General features: G+C 43.4%; 1 protein-coding gene across 5 annotated transcripts in view; it reads right to left on the bottom strand.

Moving 5' to 3' along the window:
* Nucleotides 1-14,988, bottom strand: part of MPPED1 (metallophosphoesterase domain containing 1) — a 60,501-nt gene extending 45,513 nt beyond the window's left edge. Inside the window, exons 1-2 of one of the 5 annotated variants that reach the window (XM_032688522.1) lie at nucleotides 14,968-14,988; nucleotides 1,359-1,621 (exon numbers count right to left, since the gene is read on the bottom strand). In XM_032688522.1, the coding sequence (XP_032544413.1) occupies nucleotides 1,359-1,510 (152 nt within the window). In that variant the 5' untranslated portion in view covers nucleotides 1,511-1,621; nucleotides 14,968-14,988. Of the gene's footprint in view, nucleotides 1-1,358; nucleotides 1,622-4,227; nucleotides 5,703-13,959; nucleotides 14,300-14,351; nucleotides 14,464-14,852; nucleotides 14,929-14,967 lie in introns of those variants that run through there. The other 4 variants (XM_032688519.1, XM_032688518.1, XM_032688521.1 and 1 more) reach the window with 4 other exon arrangements.
* Between the last annotated feature and the right edge of the window lie 867 nt (nucleotides 14,989-15,855).

Raw genomic sequence — 15,855 nt, 5'->3', positions numbered from 1 at the left:
CAAATAAATAACTTGCTTTCAGCCCAGTAAAAAACATTTGGCTTTTAAGACCAGGAAACAAATTTCTGAGTGCCCAGGAGCTGTCTGATTATTCACAGAAAACAGCTAAACCTCATCAAATCAACCTGCATCTGGCATTTTCATTTGTAAAAGTATTTCTGAACCTACTTCTGTTTGTTTGTACTTTTGCTACCATTTGTCAGCTCTGTAAACTAAAGATGTTTGTATGTAGCTGCAATATAACTAACCACTGCTAACATTCAACTCACTTTACTGTTTGCATTTCAATGGGATCTAAAAAACCCCAACATACACTGCCCCTAAAAAACTGAGTGTTTGCTCACCATCCTGATACACACGTTAGTCTTCAGATTCTTTTTATATAACCTAATTTATGCCAAATAATGTTCATAAGCATTCACTAAAGTGACACATAGCATTCAGTGCTTAGTTTTTTAGCTGCAGAAATCATAACCTATTTTGTAAATTATTAAATCATATTAAACACCAAAAATGTGAACAAGATGATTATTTGTTCCGTCTTCCTAAAGGAAAGGAGTTCCCTTTAAAAAACGAAAAAACAGCCTTCTGATCTAAAGATAAGGCTGCTTCTCTCTTTAATAAACACAATAAAATGGTGCAGACATTTTTATTCCCTATAAAAATATTTTACAGTAGAATTTTATACTTAATTTATTTGTAATAGCTTTTACTGGTTTGCTCTTCCTTCTGGCTCTAAACTTTATGGCAGGTTTCATTTTGTAATTATAATTCTCCACTTTACGTTACAAGTAAATCATCTAGAGCAGTTAATTTCACTGATGTTGTCATTATATAAGAAGTCAGAAACAAACACAGTATTTTAATCACTCTTTAAGCACTTGGCATTTTCGGCACATCGGAATGAGAGTAAGTTGTCGGATGGGTGCCCACACTATTTTATTTATTGAGATGATTTTTCCCTTGTATGTAGCTGTAATATAACCAACCAAACAGTATGTGTTGGACAGACAGGGGCTGGGGTATTTCCAACAGCTCTGTGCATCAATATGCAACTGCACAGAGCAAACAAACATTATTAAGATTGCAGAAAGTATCACCCTTGTAGCACCTCGTGTTTTATTGCCACTGCTCGCCATTCATTTCTCTTTTTAATACCTAAGCATTATGTATTACACTAGTGGAGCAATCTTTCTCCCCTCCTTTAACAAAGTGCCCTGCAAACGGGCCGGTTTTGTATCGTTACAGTAATTATTGTTAGAAAGGCAGCAGTTCCTCGAATTCCTCCTGACTGGTCCAACACGGCACCAACGCCCCGGGAGGCCGGGCTGGAGCAGTGACAGAACTGTAATACTCACATCTGCACGTGTGGGGGCTGGAAACGTCCCTGGTTGATGTTGTAGAAGGTGAAAGCCTGCGTGGGGTTGGAGCTGTACTCGTCCACCTCGATGATGAGCCTGCTGTGCTGGTGCCTGCGGGCTGCCATGATGTGCGACTGGGCGAAGGCCATGCTTGCGGCGCGGGGCTCGGCCTCCTCAGGGGATCATGGCTGCTATCTCCCTACGTCCATGGGAGAGCACCAGGACATCTCACCTCAACAGCACACCCCCCTCGGAAACACCTGAAAGTAGATGGGAGAGATGGAGAGTAACTGTTGGGCCGCCTGGGATTCGCTTTGTTTAACATCACGAAGGTGAAGGGGAGACACGGAAGGACAAAGACTCCTCCAAGGACTCACCACAGACCTTTCCAACCCAGCAACTGGAGGAACATGCTTTAGTTGGGGAGCATGGACTGAAAGAAAACTTACTAAAGAACTTGCTCAAATACTTCAGACATTTAATACAAACCTAAAAGATGAGACAGGCATTCAGAAAGGCGCATTCTCCAACACAATCATTGACTTCCTTATTTATTGCACTGATGAATGTTTGTTCCCCATCCTCCCTCAAAAAAAACCCACAGAACCTGAAAGTGACTGTGCACAATGAAAGTGTAAGTTAATTAAACAAGTTCAACCCCGAGATTAGCTCAGTGCTGATGCTGCCAAGGTGTGGGTTCAATCCCTGAGGGGGACATTCACTGAAGAGCTGGACTTTAAATCCCTTCCAACTCAGAATATTCTGTGATGTTGTGATTCTGTGAACCAAATCTTCCCAAAGTCTGCGACATTTATTGCAGGGAATCACTGCAAGAGGCTGTTCTTTACACCAAAAAAACAGAATAAATGGCCTTCTCTGCACTTGTTCCTGGTTTTACAGTGTCACTGAGGGAACTCCTGGCACAAGTATGAAAGCCTCCCCCCTTCAAACACTTTTCAGTCAGCACTAGTCCAGCGTTCTGGGTGCACTGGAAAACAAAGTGATTCCAAGGCTAACACACAGTTAAATGTTACTAAATATTAAAAATGTAAAATCCATACAGGTTTTATGTTTGGGAATAAATTTTTCCCTGAGGGTTATGCGAGTCTAGAACAGCAGCACTGAAAATGGGTAGAGAAAGAGCCAAGTGAAACCAACTGGAATGCAAAGAGTATCCCCTAGAAACAGCAGAAAGTAATTTGAATGTGAATTTTACTTTTATTTCCCAGCTTTAATAAAAAATGGATTATAAGCTATAAAGGTGGGTATTTTTATAGTATAATTTTACATCCTTTTTAAAAGTTGTCTCACTTAAATATTTGCTTTCATGCAAGTAAGGGCTCTTTTCTTCTAGGGAATACAAGCAATCTGCTTCAGAAGATGTATTTCATAAAAAGCCACGCTAGAATGCAGCAATTCACTTAATCTGTGCAGTTTCTGGAAAGCAGGACTGGAAGTATTTTCTGTGACCTTGCTGATGTGCCTCACTTCCATTCTGAGGGGACCACTGCCAAGAGTGATGGATGAGGGAGGCCTTCATAGTCACTCGAAGTTTTAAAGCTATTTACAGGTACTTAGGTCCGATTCAGTTTTAGTGGCAGTCAAGCACCTAAACATCTTTATAAATCTGGGCTTCGGTCCTCTGCTTAGCTACTACAGAGGTTGAGTGCTCCAAGAAGTGGTGGCGTTTTTGTTTGGGGAAATCTTGTTCCCGGGGAGCTGAAATGAGAGATTTCGCTTGGTTTTGTTACCAGCTGAATGGCTGTAAAATGATGACAACTTGCTGTCACTAACAAGCCACAGGAAAACAGCCTGAGAATAAAGGAGCAGATTCCTTCATGCCCTTCCCTAGAATTGAGGGGTAAGGAAACGCTGGAATAACAACAACGGGGAAGATTTGGGATTTCAAACACAAGAAGCACCACAAAGGAATGTGCCAGAGAAGGGGGAGGGAAGGGAGGCACAATCCTGGTAAGAATACTCAAGTACAAATTGCTGCATTTAGGAAATAAGAAATTATGACAGCAGATGTGAAGAACCCTCCCCAAGGAGCTTCCTGTATTAAATGATGCATTCGCAAAGAAGTTTGAATAGGCAAGGTCAGAGATTTTATGGGGAGCAAACTGTTCTAAGTGAACCTACTTCTGGTTTGAAAGAAACTATCAGAAACTGGTGACCTCTAGAAATATTCTCCAGTAAGATAAATAATTTATGATTCCACAGCTCTCCATAAGGGGTTTGAACTACCTGCAAAACACAGCCTTTCTTTTATAGTTCAGGGATTGTGCCCACTTTACATAGGACTGAACTGTGGTTACAAAGGTCCTGAGGGACCTGGGATTTCCCTTTGGCCTTAGGAGGTTCTCAGGAGCTCACAGCAGCTGAGAAAGGAGCTGAACAGAAGTTCACCCTATATACATGAAAGGAATGGGAAGACAACATATCCCACTTGAGGTAAGAAAAAAAGAGGGGAAAGGCAGAAAAAAAGGGTATGTGATAGCACTGGTAAGCCTTCTACTCAATGACAGTCACCCAAGCCTGGATATATAAAAAGCTTAAAGACTGGGGGAAGGGAAGGGAAGGGAAGGGAAGGGAAGGGAAGGGAAGGGAAGGGAAGGGAAGGGAAGGGAAGGGAAGGGAAGGGAAGGGAAGGGAAGGGAAGGGAAGGGAAGGGAAGGGAAGGGAAGGGAAGGGAAGGGAAGGGAAGGGAAGGGAAGGGCACAAAACTTGCAGTAAAAATAAGTAGCAATCACACAAATAGCCTGTGCTAAGCAGAAATCAGATATGTGACAGACTCAGTAAGCAGAACTCAATAGCTTAATTCAAGCTCATTTCAGAAACACATACAGATGTCTTTGAACCTTACCTTCCAGTCTATGGTTTTCCTCCTGCATAAGTGCTTGGCTGACTACTGACACTCTTGGTGTGACAGAACAAGCTGTCTCTTTGCAGCTTGACTGATAACCAGACTGACACCCATTACTCCCCTCTTTCTGCTTCCATTTCCAGTAGTCCCCCAAACCGGAACTTTTCCTTTCCTTTAATATTCTGAAATGTATTCCTTTCCCAAACCAGGGTATAAAATGCAGCAGGGAAATAATTATCTGCTTCTACAGCGTGCAAGTTTTAAAATTATATGCCCAGCATTACCAACACAGAGAGCTAAGACTCAAATCCCCACAGCAACAACATGCTAACCATCCTCTTCCCCCAGACTTATGGAGCTGCGGGATGTCTGCCAGGGAAAAACAGAGGAATGTAAAAAGGACTGCAAGAACATGAATACTAAAATAAATATCACAAACCTGGCTGTTAGAATCACAGACTGAGAAAAAGCTATTAAATCAGCTAAGCCATCTTCTTACTGATGGCAGGAATGTTCTCCATACATTATTTTTCTGCTGCTTTCTCCAGCACGTGCTCAGAGGGGCCCCAAAGCCCACTGTGTACCATGGACACTGCTCCACAGTCTTCAGAGGGCTTCACATCAGGCCAGAAAAATATGTGCATTGAAACACCTCTCCTGAAGAATTACTGGACTAGGCAGGTGTCTGAACCCACACATATTTAATTCCTTCGATGAAGTCCTCCAATAAATCTTTGTAGTAAGATTTTTTTTTCCTACTTTTTCAGCCTGAAATTTCTGGTATTGTGTTTCACACTGTTCTTGTATAGCTACCATAAATATTTCCCCCTTTTACATGAATTTTCCAGCCTTTTTATGCATCCTATTTATCTTTTTTTGCTTTGTGCATTTCAAGACAATGTTTTATTTTAATCTCACTCCTCCACTCACAGATTTTGCTTTATTTTAGGTTCATCTCTCAGTTCACTCTCATGTCCACTGACTCGCACTGTATCTCATTCCATTGTCCCCACTGTTCTTTTCATCATCTACCCTTTGTCTCAAGCCTAAAAACACCACTGAGGCTTCTTGAAAACAATTCCAGCAACAACACACAGGATGAATCTAGACTTGAAAACAACATTGCTCAGGCAGATGTCGCTGAAATAATAATTAGAAACCAAGATAAAATATTGATGATGATCATTATAATAATAAAAAAAAAAAGTCACAAATTAAGAGAGAAAACTATAAAGGCACTTTGGTACATTACAAAACATCTGGAGGTCAAGAAGAACAGTATGACTGTAGCACATCCCAGCAAGAATTGAAGAGGGGCACTTGCCAGATTTTGCACTAACAGTGAGACAGCACAAAAAAGAAGACAACTCTGGGACTCTCAGCAGTACCAAGATCAGTGGCAAAGTGGTAACTCCAGAAACAGTGTTGGTTTTGCTCACACAGTCTGACAAGCTGGGATTTGGGGAGGCAATGAAAAAACAAAATGTAGTATCAAAAAAAAGTAGGAAAAAAAAGGTGTTTTCGTGCAGCTGTAAAACATCAAAGCCATGGGTGGGGTTTTTTTCAGGGAAAGCAACTAAGACAAGAGCAGTAAAATACCTTAAAGAGGAGCTTGAGAGTTTCTGATGGACCACATGCTTCTTGTGCAAATCACTGTTAACCAGAAACCCTTCCAAGAGCTTTAACAATGGTTCAGATATTCCCTATACTACAGTGCTCTTCATAAACTGTCAGATCATCCTTTACACCAGGAAATAGAGCCTTTATTTAAACCCAAAAAATGCACTACAGAGTATTCTGCAGCAATGGTCCTAACTGTCATAGTAACATTTCTATAACCACCAATGACTGGCTTCAGTATCACAAATTACTATTTTTGTTTTAACCCCCAGAAGACTGACCATGAGTTAAGTGAACATGCTGAAAATAGTAAAGCAATCACTAGTAAAGCAATCACTCACTATGAGAAATAGGCTGAAAATACTAAAGGTTTTTGCTGTCTAAAATACCCATTTTAGATACCTCAGATAGAGGCCAATCAATGGAATTAGTCTGCTATCTTCAGTTCTGCCATTGGGAAATGAATGCTGAAATAATCCTAAAAAGGCATTATTCTCTGGGAAAGGATGAGCCAGGCAAATCACTCTGCAGATGAAAGCCTTTCCAAAGGGATAGATACACTCTCCTCTCTCTCCTCTTCATTTTCTGAAACAGAAAACAGGTCCTGGGAAACCAAAACCACTGAGTCTCCCCTTGGCAGACTGGTCTGCTCACTTGACAAGGGAGGACTTTAAAGTGAGCGCAGCACAATCAAATGTCATCGAGACTTGTGGATTTTAAGTTTGATCACGCACACTTCTCCTGATGGAATCATTAGGCTTTCTAAATAAACATGGTATCTTGTATATAGAAACATTCCCCTTTGCATTTAAAAAAATAAACAAATAAAACTAACATGTGTTGACGTGAAATGTGCACTTTTAAGCCCTTTTCCCAAAGCAAACACTTTAGGCACCTGTAATTTGTGCCGATGAGAACTAAACAACAGCATTAAAAAATGAACAGGTTCCTCCTGGATATCTGAACTACAACCTCACAACCTCTGGTGCCTTTTAAGGTCTGAAGTTGTGTCAGGGGAGCTTTAGGTTGGATATTAGGAAAAGGTTCTTCCCCCAGAGGGTGGCTGGGCACTGACCAGGCTCCCCAGGGCAGTGGGCACAGCACCAAGGCTGCCAGAGCTCCAGGAGGGTTTGGATGGTCCTCTGGGGCACAGGGGGTAACTCTTGGGGATGAGCCTTTGCAGGGCTAAGGGTTGGACTCCATGATCCTTGGGGGTCCCTTCCAACTCAGGATATTCTGTGGTTCTGTGATTCTGTGTTTGCCACCCTTACAAACCTCACAGAGTCCTTCACGATGAACCTGCAAATCCTGCTGGAACTCTGACCTTCCTTCAGCTACAGAAGCAACGTGGCATTTGGGGGCCCTGGTTTTTCTAAATGCCAGTGAAAGGGGCATGAAGTGTGCCAGGGTGAGAGCCTTGGGGCCTTCTCTCCATCCTAGCCCCGGGCAGAGGGGCTGGGACCCCTCACCGGCCCTCCTGGGTGCCTCCAAACTCTGCTGCCCTGACTCTGCATCCACACAGGCTGAGACATCCCTGGGTTTAGGCAGCAAATAAATGTACAGATGAGGGTGAGTTTCATTTGCTGGTTGCCAAAAAATTGAATCCATTCTGTGAGAACCATGAGAGGGCAACATGCACTGTGTCCCCCTTCTCCTCAGGGCACAGTGTGTCAGAACACTGCTGTGTAAGTCTGGAAAGTTGTCTTAAGGTCAAAAACTGGAATAAAACCTTTACAAATGCCCCTTTACCATGGCTCTCATCTTGAGCACATATGGCCCACTATGGTATTTTCACAAACCTTTGCCTATGGTGTTCCTTTAATTGGAAGACATCTGAAGCATCCTGGTTTTCTGTCTCTGCTCTGTTCAATGGCTTCTGCTGAACCAAGTTAAACCAAAGCCATTGTTTATTAAGAGAACTCTTTGGATTGCCTCTATAAAAAAAAGTCTGAGATGGTTTTCTGAGCCAGCAAATCTAAATTTGATATCTGTTATCAGTCAAATAATACTCGGTTTTGCAACTGTATCTTTTCCCTGGAAGTCAGAGCTATTCCCACCCACAGAGCCAAAATCAGGGGACATAATTCTGAGTTACTTGTAAGCCTCAGAATCCTACTCATTTTGTCCTCTTCTGTTTAGAAACTCCTATTTCACATACCAATACACACACACATACATATATATATGTGTGTCACATATATCACATATTTGTTAACTGCAGATCTACAGGGCGCTGAGCAATCTGGTTTGTAACACGCAAAAAAAAATCAGTGACTTAAATAAAACCTCTTATTTCTCTATAATTACAGTTATCTTAACTTTCATTAGGAAAAAAAAAAAGGCAAGAAAACGCCCCAAGATATTTCTCACCAAGCTAAAACACACATCATTGTTTCTACTTTTTTGGATCCTAATGACCTGTCAAACACAGTATGAGAAAATTCTTCACTGAAATTATTTTTTTGCTTCAAATTAGTTTTCTTCCATTGATCTCAAACACAAATATTATACGTTGCCCTCATCGCTTTATTTATAAAGAACACCAACTTCAGAACAGCTTCAACTGTCATAGAAAGATTATACAGACACAGCAAGTAGGAAATGAGAGGAACTATTTGCCTTTTGGAATGGTGCCCTAACATCCACTTCTGTGAAGTTTCCTGCAAAAATATCCTGTGCCTATTGTACAACAAAGTTCTGACCAGGTGTCCAGAAAGGGATAGACATTGAGTTCAGAAAATACAAAAGCTGCACATTTACCTAAGAAATCTAATTCTGTATTTATTTAAAGCAGTTACCACTTAGAAACCTGCTTAGTTAGTCTTATTTTGAATAATTTCAAATTACCTTTTCTCATTTCCCTACCTGGTTCCCAAAACTGCAGTAACTGAATATTCTATTTATGAAGATTTAATTTTATTTTGGCTCATTAGCAGTAGCATTTTCTGAATCAAATTCTCATCCATACAAATAAACTGTTGATTTATTCAATTTAAAAAAAGAAACACAACCCAACAGTACTGCTTTGTTTTCACCTTAAACTTCTGCTTTACCATATATCCAATATATTTTAAACACTGCAGTGCTCTTAAGATTTACAAATAGACCTAATGTTTGTCAAGGCTAAATGCATTACTGTAATCCTACTTAGGATATTGCCTGAATGTGCAAAACATTGTCATATTTCCATGAAATATTTAAATGGATACATTTTTCTTGAGTAAAACCCAATCTTTTCCCTGAAAAATATACTATTTTGGTCCCATACTACCTGTATTTATCCAAAAATACCTGCAGAAGTAGCTAATCCATTTAAGTAATTACCTCTAGAGAAGGAAATTATAAATAAATATCCAAGAGCCACAAAATTCCTTCCTCACTCTAAAAAATGTGCCTTCGTGTCTGGCAACAAAACAAAACGTATTACCTGAATTCCTGAAAACCATGTGTATATATACATTCAAAAAGGACAAATCAAAAGCTCCAAAGTGATGCTACTCATTCTAAAGGCAAATAGCTAAAAATACAAGTTATGTGGGGAAATTATAAAAAACAGAGATTCCAACAGGAATAAATTAGGGATGTGGGGATTTGATTCTACATTTCAGTCTGCAATTTGGGCATGTCAGCTGATTCAACTCTTGAATCTCTCCAAATATTATTTACTGAGATGAAGACTATGTAAGTACTGAAACATGACTTATTTAAGAAAGAGCTTGGCTTATTTTTTAACTGAAGAAAGTGCTTTTTCTTCACTCTTTTGGCCTCATCCACAAAATAAAAGTGGCCAGTCTATTCCCACAGTTCAAGATTAATGGAATGCAACAATACATGCACACAAATATATGTCAGAGGTGGAAAGTAGAACACAGTTTACATATAAATATATTTAGAGTGATACTACTTCCAAGATCAGTGTAACTTTTTCTATTAATGCCTGGAGTTAAATTATAAACTTTATCAAGCAAATCCTTACCAGCTTCATTTTTGTCTCTTAGAGACAAAACTTTGGAAATGAAGTATACTGTCATATTAATTTTACTGTCTCCACTTTTCCCTCATTTAGCTGCAGCCACCCCATTGAGATCTCTCATGTCATCTGATTAATATTCAGGGAAGGAGTCACTGGGTTTGTTACCTTTATTTTTCCAGGTATTCCTTGGTGTACAGAAAAAGCAGTCAACAGTTGTTTGAACCACTCAGTTGTCCCACCTGTAAAGTCATGCCCACAAAGAACCCCTCTTTGTGGCATAAAGCCTATACAGTTTAGGGGTGAAAAGGAAATGGAAATCAAAATGAAAAACTATTTAGGAGGGAAAGAGCCAAGTACTGGAACAAACTGACTACACATTTTTGGATTTTCTTTTCCCTTTTGTCTTATTTGATCAACATGGTGAAATCTGAACATTTTTTCAGTGTGGACAAATCTGAAGTTTCCACTAAAACATGTTGAAGTTAACATTGTATTGTCATTCTTGACCAAGTTACAAGACTGTTAACCTCTGGCAGTAGCTAAGTTTTAATCCACCCCATCCCCACTACATTAGGCAATGTATCTTGAACTTTTACCAGAAGCTACTCATTTTAGGGACAAAGGGTTGAGGGACAAAACTGAGATCTACCTCAGAACAGCAACACAGTGTAGAAAAGCTCTGAGCAAGAAATGTTTTTGCTTTTCTACCAAAGAACCAGAAGAAAGGCCATCCCACCAAGTCAAAATAATTCTAGTATTGCTATTTATTAAGAAATCCAACAGCAAAGGATGCTGGATGCTGGACAGCCCAGGAACAGAGAGTCTCTGCCTCAAACAGTTTAGAGTCTCCAGAAACTCAACAAAGGACATGGGAGAAAAACAACCCAGCAACGCAGAGGAACGATCGGTGCAGCGGCAGCACAGGGTGTTCCTTCCATTTTCTTTTAGGGAGAAGGAAAAAAAAGAAAAATAAGCAAGATTAGCATCACAAAAGGCAAAAGCAGCAAGAAGATGGGATATGATAGAGCCAGTGAGAGCAGGAGGAAGGTGGTAAGAAATAAAGTGGCGTGCAGGGTGTGTGCGTGTGACACGGCACGGCGAGCGGAGCGACGCGATCGCGGGAGCCAGCAGGAGAAGGGAGCTCGTGCAAAACACCCAGTTAGGAAAAACAGGGGGGAAAAAAACCCAATCAAAAATATCAGTCATCATCAACCTCCTTCATATGCTACTTGTACAGCTGCTCTGCTGGCTTCAGCCTTTGGGCGAGTGACAAGCCCCTCACCTGCCATCAGGGAAGACGGACTGACTGCCTGGCAGAGGAGCTGAATGGAAAAGGTTAAGAGGACATGCCACACGAAAAAATAGCCCTCAAAAAAGTGATGTACACTAAACAGAGTGATCTTGTTTTCAGCAGAAAAGTCTAAATTACAAATACGTAACAAGTAAGGGCTAATGCTTGCAATTGAAATGTATTATACATCAGCATTACACCTCTCAATCTGAATGAAGATGAGTCCCTACTACAGTAATATTAGTATGGCTCTCCATAGCCACACAGAACACAGCATATTTAAATGGTATTACGAACTCAATCTTACTCCCCTGGTAAATAAAAGCATTTTAAATTGTGACCGAAAAGAAAACACCAAGCATTTTGTATTTGGGTTGGTGTTATGAATCCCAAATCAGTTATGACTGCAAGTTCCTACCCATATACCACACTGGTTAATTGTTAATCCTCATACAATTTCCACTGTCATATCAAATCCCACCAGAAGTGTCACACTTGTTGACATGTCAACAATGAGGTCAAGCAGCCCCAAAGAACGAGCTGCTTCACCCTCCAGGGGTGGTCACTGCAGAAGCAGGGGAATAACCAGTCCCATACCAGCTCTGCCCCTTTTTGCAATAGATCTTGGACTGTCATCTGCAGCCTTGCCCAAGCATCACACTCTCAATGCTATTTTATTTGGAATAACATTGACTAAAACAATGCTTTTCCAAGAAGAAGTCAAAGGGTACCAATCCAGTGACCTTAAAGGACTCTCTTACATTACTAATTTTGCTTGTATTTCAAAACATAACCTACAATACCCAGGATTTTAAATGAAGCATTTATTTTAAGTTAGAAATAACAATTAGAGACCACTTTGTTCTCAGGCACTCTCACACAGACCGAATTTACCTATGGACAATGACCACAGAACCCCGTGTGGTACATGATCCAGAACACCCAAATCAAAGTTTCCAGCACTACACTGAGTCTTATTTTGAAAGCTCAGACTGTACCTTGCAATATTCTAATATATCTTAAGGTAACAGAACATGTGAAAAGGCTCTTCCTTCAGTTTACCTTGCACATCCCCTCTGAATTCTTCGAAGCAAGGTTCAGCAAGAACCAAAGGGACTGCATATTTTCACTATGTCTATTAACCACAATGAAAACTGTTTTCATGGACAAAAAATATTATAATTCTCAATTGCAAATGCACTTTCTAATTACTATTTGATATTGTTTTCATATGTCTGAAAAAAAGAAACTGGCTGGGTAATTGATTAAGCAGTTACCTGGTTTCAGGGGATTTGAGTCTCCTTCCTTATAATTTAGTGGCAGAACTCCAGCTGATTTAAAAAATAGTGACCTTTCTCTACACTTCTGCACATTCTCCTAAACTGAAGAGCCCACTCCTGTGTAACCCTGCAGGTCAGGAGGACTGCACCTGAGGCAGCAGATCTGATCATACTTGATTCCTGGAAGGGCATAATCTGGAGATCTCTTCCTAATTTCACATAATACATTCAACCAAATAAATATGATCACAAACAACACTACATTCTACGAGCCATTAACTCAAGAAGCAGGAACATCAGTGTCAGAATCATCCCTGCCTGCCAAACCAGAACTCCAGCCCGCTTCACATTCCTGCTGACAGTTCCCATAATGAGCATGCAGCATTAAATAAAAAACATGACCTGTTTAAACAAAGATCAGAGCACCAGCTTTATCTCTGCATTCTCCAATGTTTGTTGTTTGGCATCACAAACTGACACTAAAACAAGTGTCTTATTAATACCAGCCCAGCAGGTTTTCGTACAGGGCAGGAGGTGATGGCTCTTGTCCACCAAGAAGATTTGTATCTTTAAAATGGGAATTTTACTTCATGTGAACATATACAGTCACTGTTTTGATTTAGACCAAAGGAGATAGGAGAAGAGATAGATGGGATAACAAGCAAGAAATTTGAACATTCTTCTGTCTCAGATAGCTCGAGACAATGAAACAAACCACAAGTGCCAGGCTAAAAACACACCATTAAAATTTCATGGACAATAACTAATATTAATCAGTTCATGTGTGTATCATACGTGGGATATTTATTACATTTAATAATTTCAAAGAAATCCATGCACAAAATAGAAATTAGTCACCCCTGTTTTTTAGTACTCTACCAGAAAATTTACAGTGCCTGGCATCATGAAACTTTATTACGAATGAGTGCAACACAATTAGCATTTACAATGTCTCCTTAACTGGTCTTCTCAAAAGATACACGCTTTTTTGGTAGTCAGATTTCAGATGTGCACTTCAAAAATGTAGTCTTATATTTTAAATCTCTACTTTAGAAAGACTGAGAGCTCACTTCCTCACGAGCCAATCACAAAGTTCAATAATCTTGTCTAGTTATCAATTTATCCAGAATATCCAAAGATCCTTTCTACTAGCCTAAATTAACTACAAAATTAAACAAACTGAGGTTGAAAAGGCTACCAATGCCATACATTATCAGTAGATCTCTTAATTATGATACTGTCAAGGTATAGACTGTGTAAGCAGAAACCTTCAGCTACCGATCTTCTGCCAAAGAGAATGGAATGTTTAAAATCTGCCTAGCTCCTGCACGTTTCCCATCCTTATCCTCTGTGTTACCCACGGACAAGTATTCATTTATAAATGTATTCCACACTCCCCATCTGCAAGTGCAAAACACAGGACGCTGGTCCTAAGGAAGTAATGCATTAAAAGCCATGAAATCCCTACCTAAACATCCCCGATCTTTTTTGGCTGCTCCGCTGCTCTGAGCGTGCTGGACACCAGATAACAGCGCGATAAATGACACGAAAACCGGCGTGAATCCTACCAAACTTATCCAGCGGTTTCCTCCCGCAACAAAACTTTGGAGGTCACTCAATCCTCTCCTACGACAAAGGGAAGTTCTTCCTCTTCCATCACCCCTTCCCCCGGCTACGCGAGGAGAAGCTACCGGAGAAGGCGCACCCGGATTTTCCACGGGGGGCTTCCTTTCCTTGCCGGGAAGGCTCCGGTGACACCTGAGCGGGGCGGGGAGGGATGCGGGGGGCACCGGGAGCCCGGGGGTCCCAGCGCAGCCTCCGAGGGAACTCTGCGAACAAAGTAACTTCCCGGCGGGGCACGGCGGGGCAGGGGCTGCTCTGCCCCTCGCCAGCGAGCCGGAGGGAGCACGGCCGGAGAGAGGGGGCGGCAGGGTCCCCGGGGCGCGGTGACAGCCCTTACCTTGCTCCGCACCCCGGCGGCGGCAGCGCCGCGGAGCCGGGGCACGGGATGATGCTGCGAGGCTCCCGCCGCCTCTCCCTCCCTCCGCCTCTCCCCCGAGCCTCAGAAAAGCCCTTCCCCTCCGCCACCCCCGCCCGCCTCACTCTCTCCAGCTTTGGGGCATATATATTACATATATTTTTTTTTTTTTTAAGAAGCCAAGGGGAAGCTTGGTTGGGAGAGGCAAAGCCCTGACGTGCTCGGGGGTGGGTAGGTGTGTGTGGGGGGGGGTGCGGCTGGAAGGGGGGTTCAGACCCTCGCACGGTAACACAGAGGCAGACCCATCCCCCCCGTCTCCGCGGTCCCCAGCCGGGGGAGGCAGCGCCGAGGCTCCAAGCTCGCTGCCATCCCCCGATCCCGCACCGGGAGCGGGCCCTGCGCTGATCCTCCCGCGGCCAGACCCGCCCGGGGCAGCCGCGCCGCATCCCTGCCCCGACCCCCCCGCCAAAAAATTATACATACCCTGCCCGCCGGGGGCTTGCTCGGAGGACGCAGGATTTTGTGCGAGCGATCGTCTCCTTCTCCGGGAGCTCAGCCTTCCCCTCCCCCCCCGCCTCCCCTCCCCCGCCTCCCCCACCTCCTTTGGGGGGCCAAGAATCCCCCACCGCCGGCCCTCCCTCCTCCCCGCCCGGCCGGGTGCGGGGCGGGCGCGGTGATGTGCGGGCGCTGCGATGCTCCCCGGCCCCGGAGCTCCATGGCCCGGTCGCTCCCTGGCCCGCGGCCGGGATGCTGCGGCGGAGCGCGGGCTGTCCCCTCCCGCCGCGGGTGCGGGTCAGCGGGGGCGTTGCGGGGCCGCCCCCGGCGGGAGGGGACGCGGCTCCCCCCGGCCCGGGGCAGGGCTGAGGCGGCAGCCTTGGGGAGCGGGTGTGTGTGTGCGCTTGGGAGGCAGGAATTCCGCGCCGTTTGGGGGGGGGGGTGAGGGGTGTCCCGGTCATCCCCTTCTTCCCTCAGCAGGGAAGTTTGGCAGCGGGGCTCCAAATTCCCGGGGAGCCGCCGCGCATCCCTCCGGCGGTGGCTGGGGGGGCTCCGGAGGTCCGGGGCTGGGGGGACACCGGGGGACACGGGGGGTGTCTGGGAAAGCCCCTGCCAGCGCCTCAGAGGCTCTGAGCACGCACAGCTTCCCTCTGCCTCAAAATCAGGCCATCGTAGAATCATAAATATATAACATTACACTCTCGATGATATTATGAGTGGAGAGCAGGAGAGTTGAGTGCGTACATGGAGGAGAGGCAGATTACACGTAGAAAGGGCTTTGCTGCACCAACGCCGAGCGATTCTGAAGTGGAATGGTTTTAAAATCCTCCCAGGAACAAATGTGATTCCCGCACGCTTCTTCCCGTGTCACCTGCGGGGCAAAGGCAGCAGTGCTGGATATCCAGCAACAATTAAGGGAGTTACTTCTGCTTTTAGTACGCACGGTGACTTAGTGCTGATCAAACACTCGTTTTTAAAAAATCCCGAGCTG

Source organism: Chiroxiphia lanceolata, chromosome 5 (assembly GCF_009829145.1).
Source record: "Chiroxiphia lanceolata isolate bChiLan1 chromosome 5, bChiLan1.pri, whole genome shotgun sequence".
NCBI classification, from domain to species: Eukaryota; Metazoa; Chordata; class Aves; order Passeriformes; family Pipridae; genus Chiroxiphia; species Chiroxiphia lanceolata.
The sequence above is the reverse complement of the archived record's forward strand: the minus strand, read 5'-3'. Positions and strand labels throughout refer to the sequence as shown.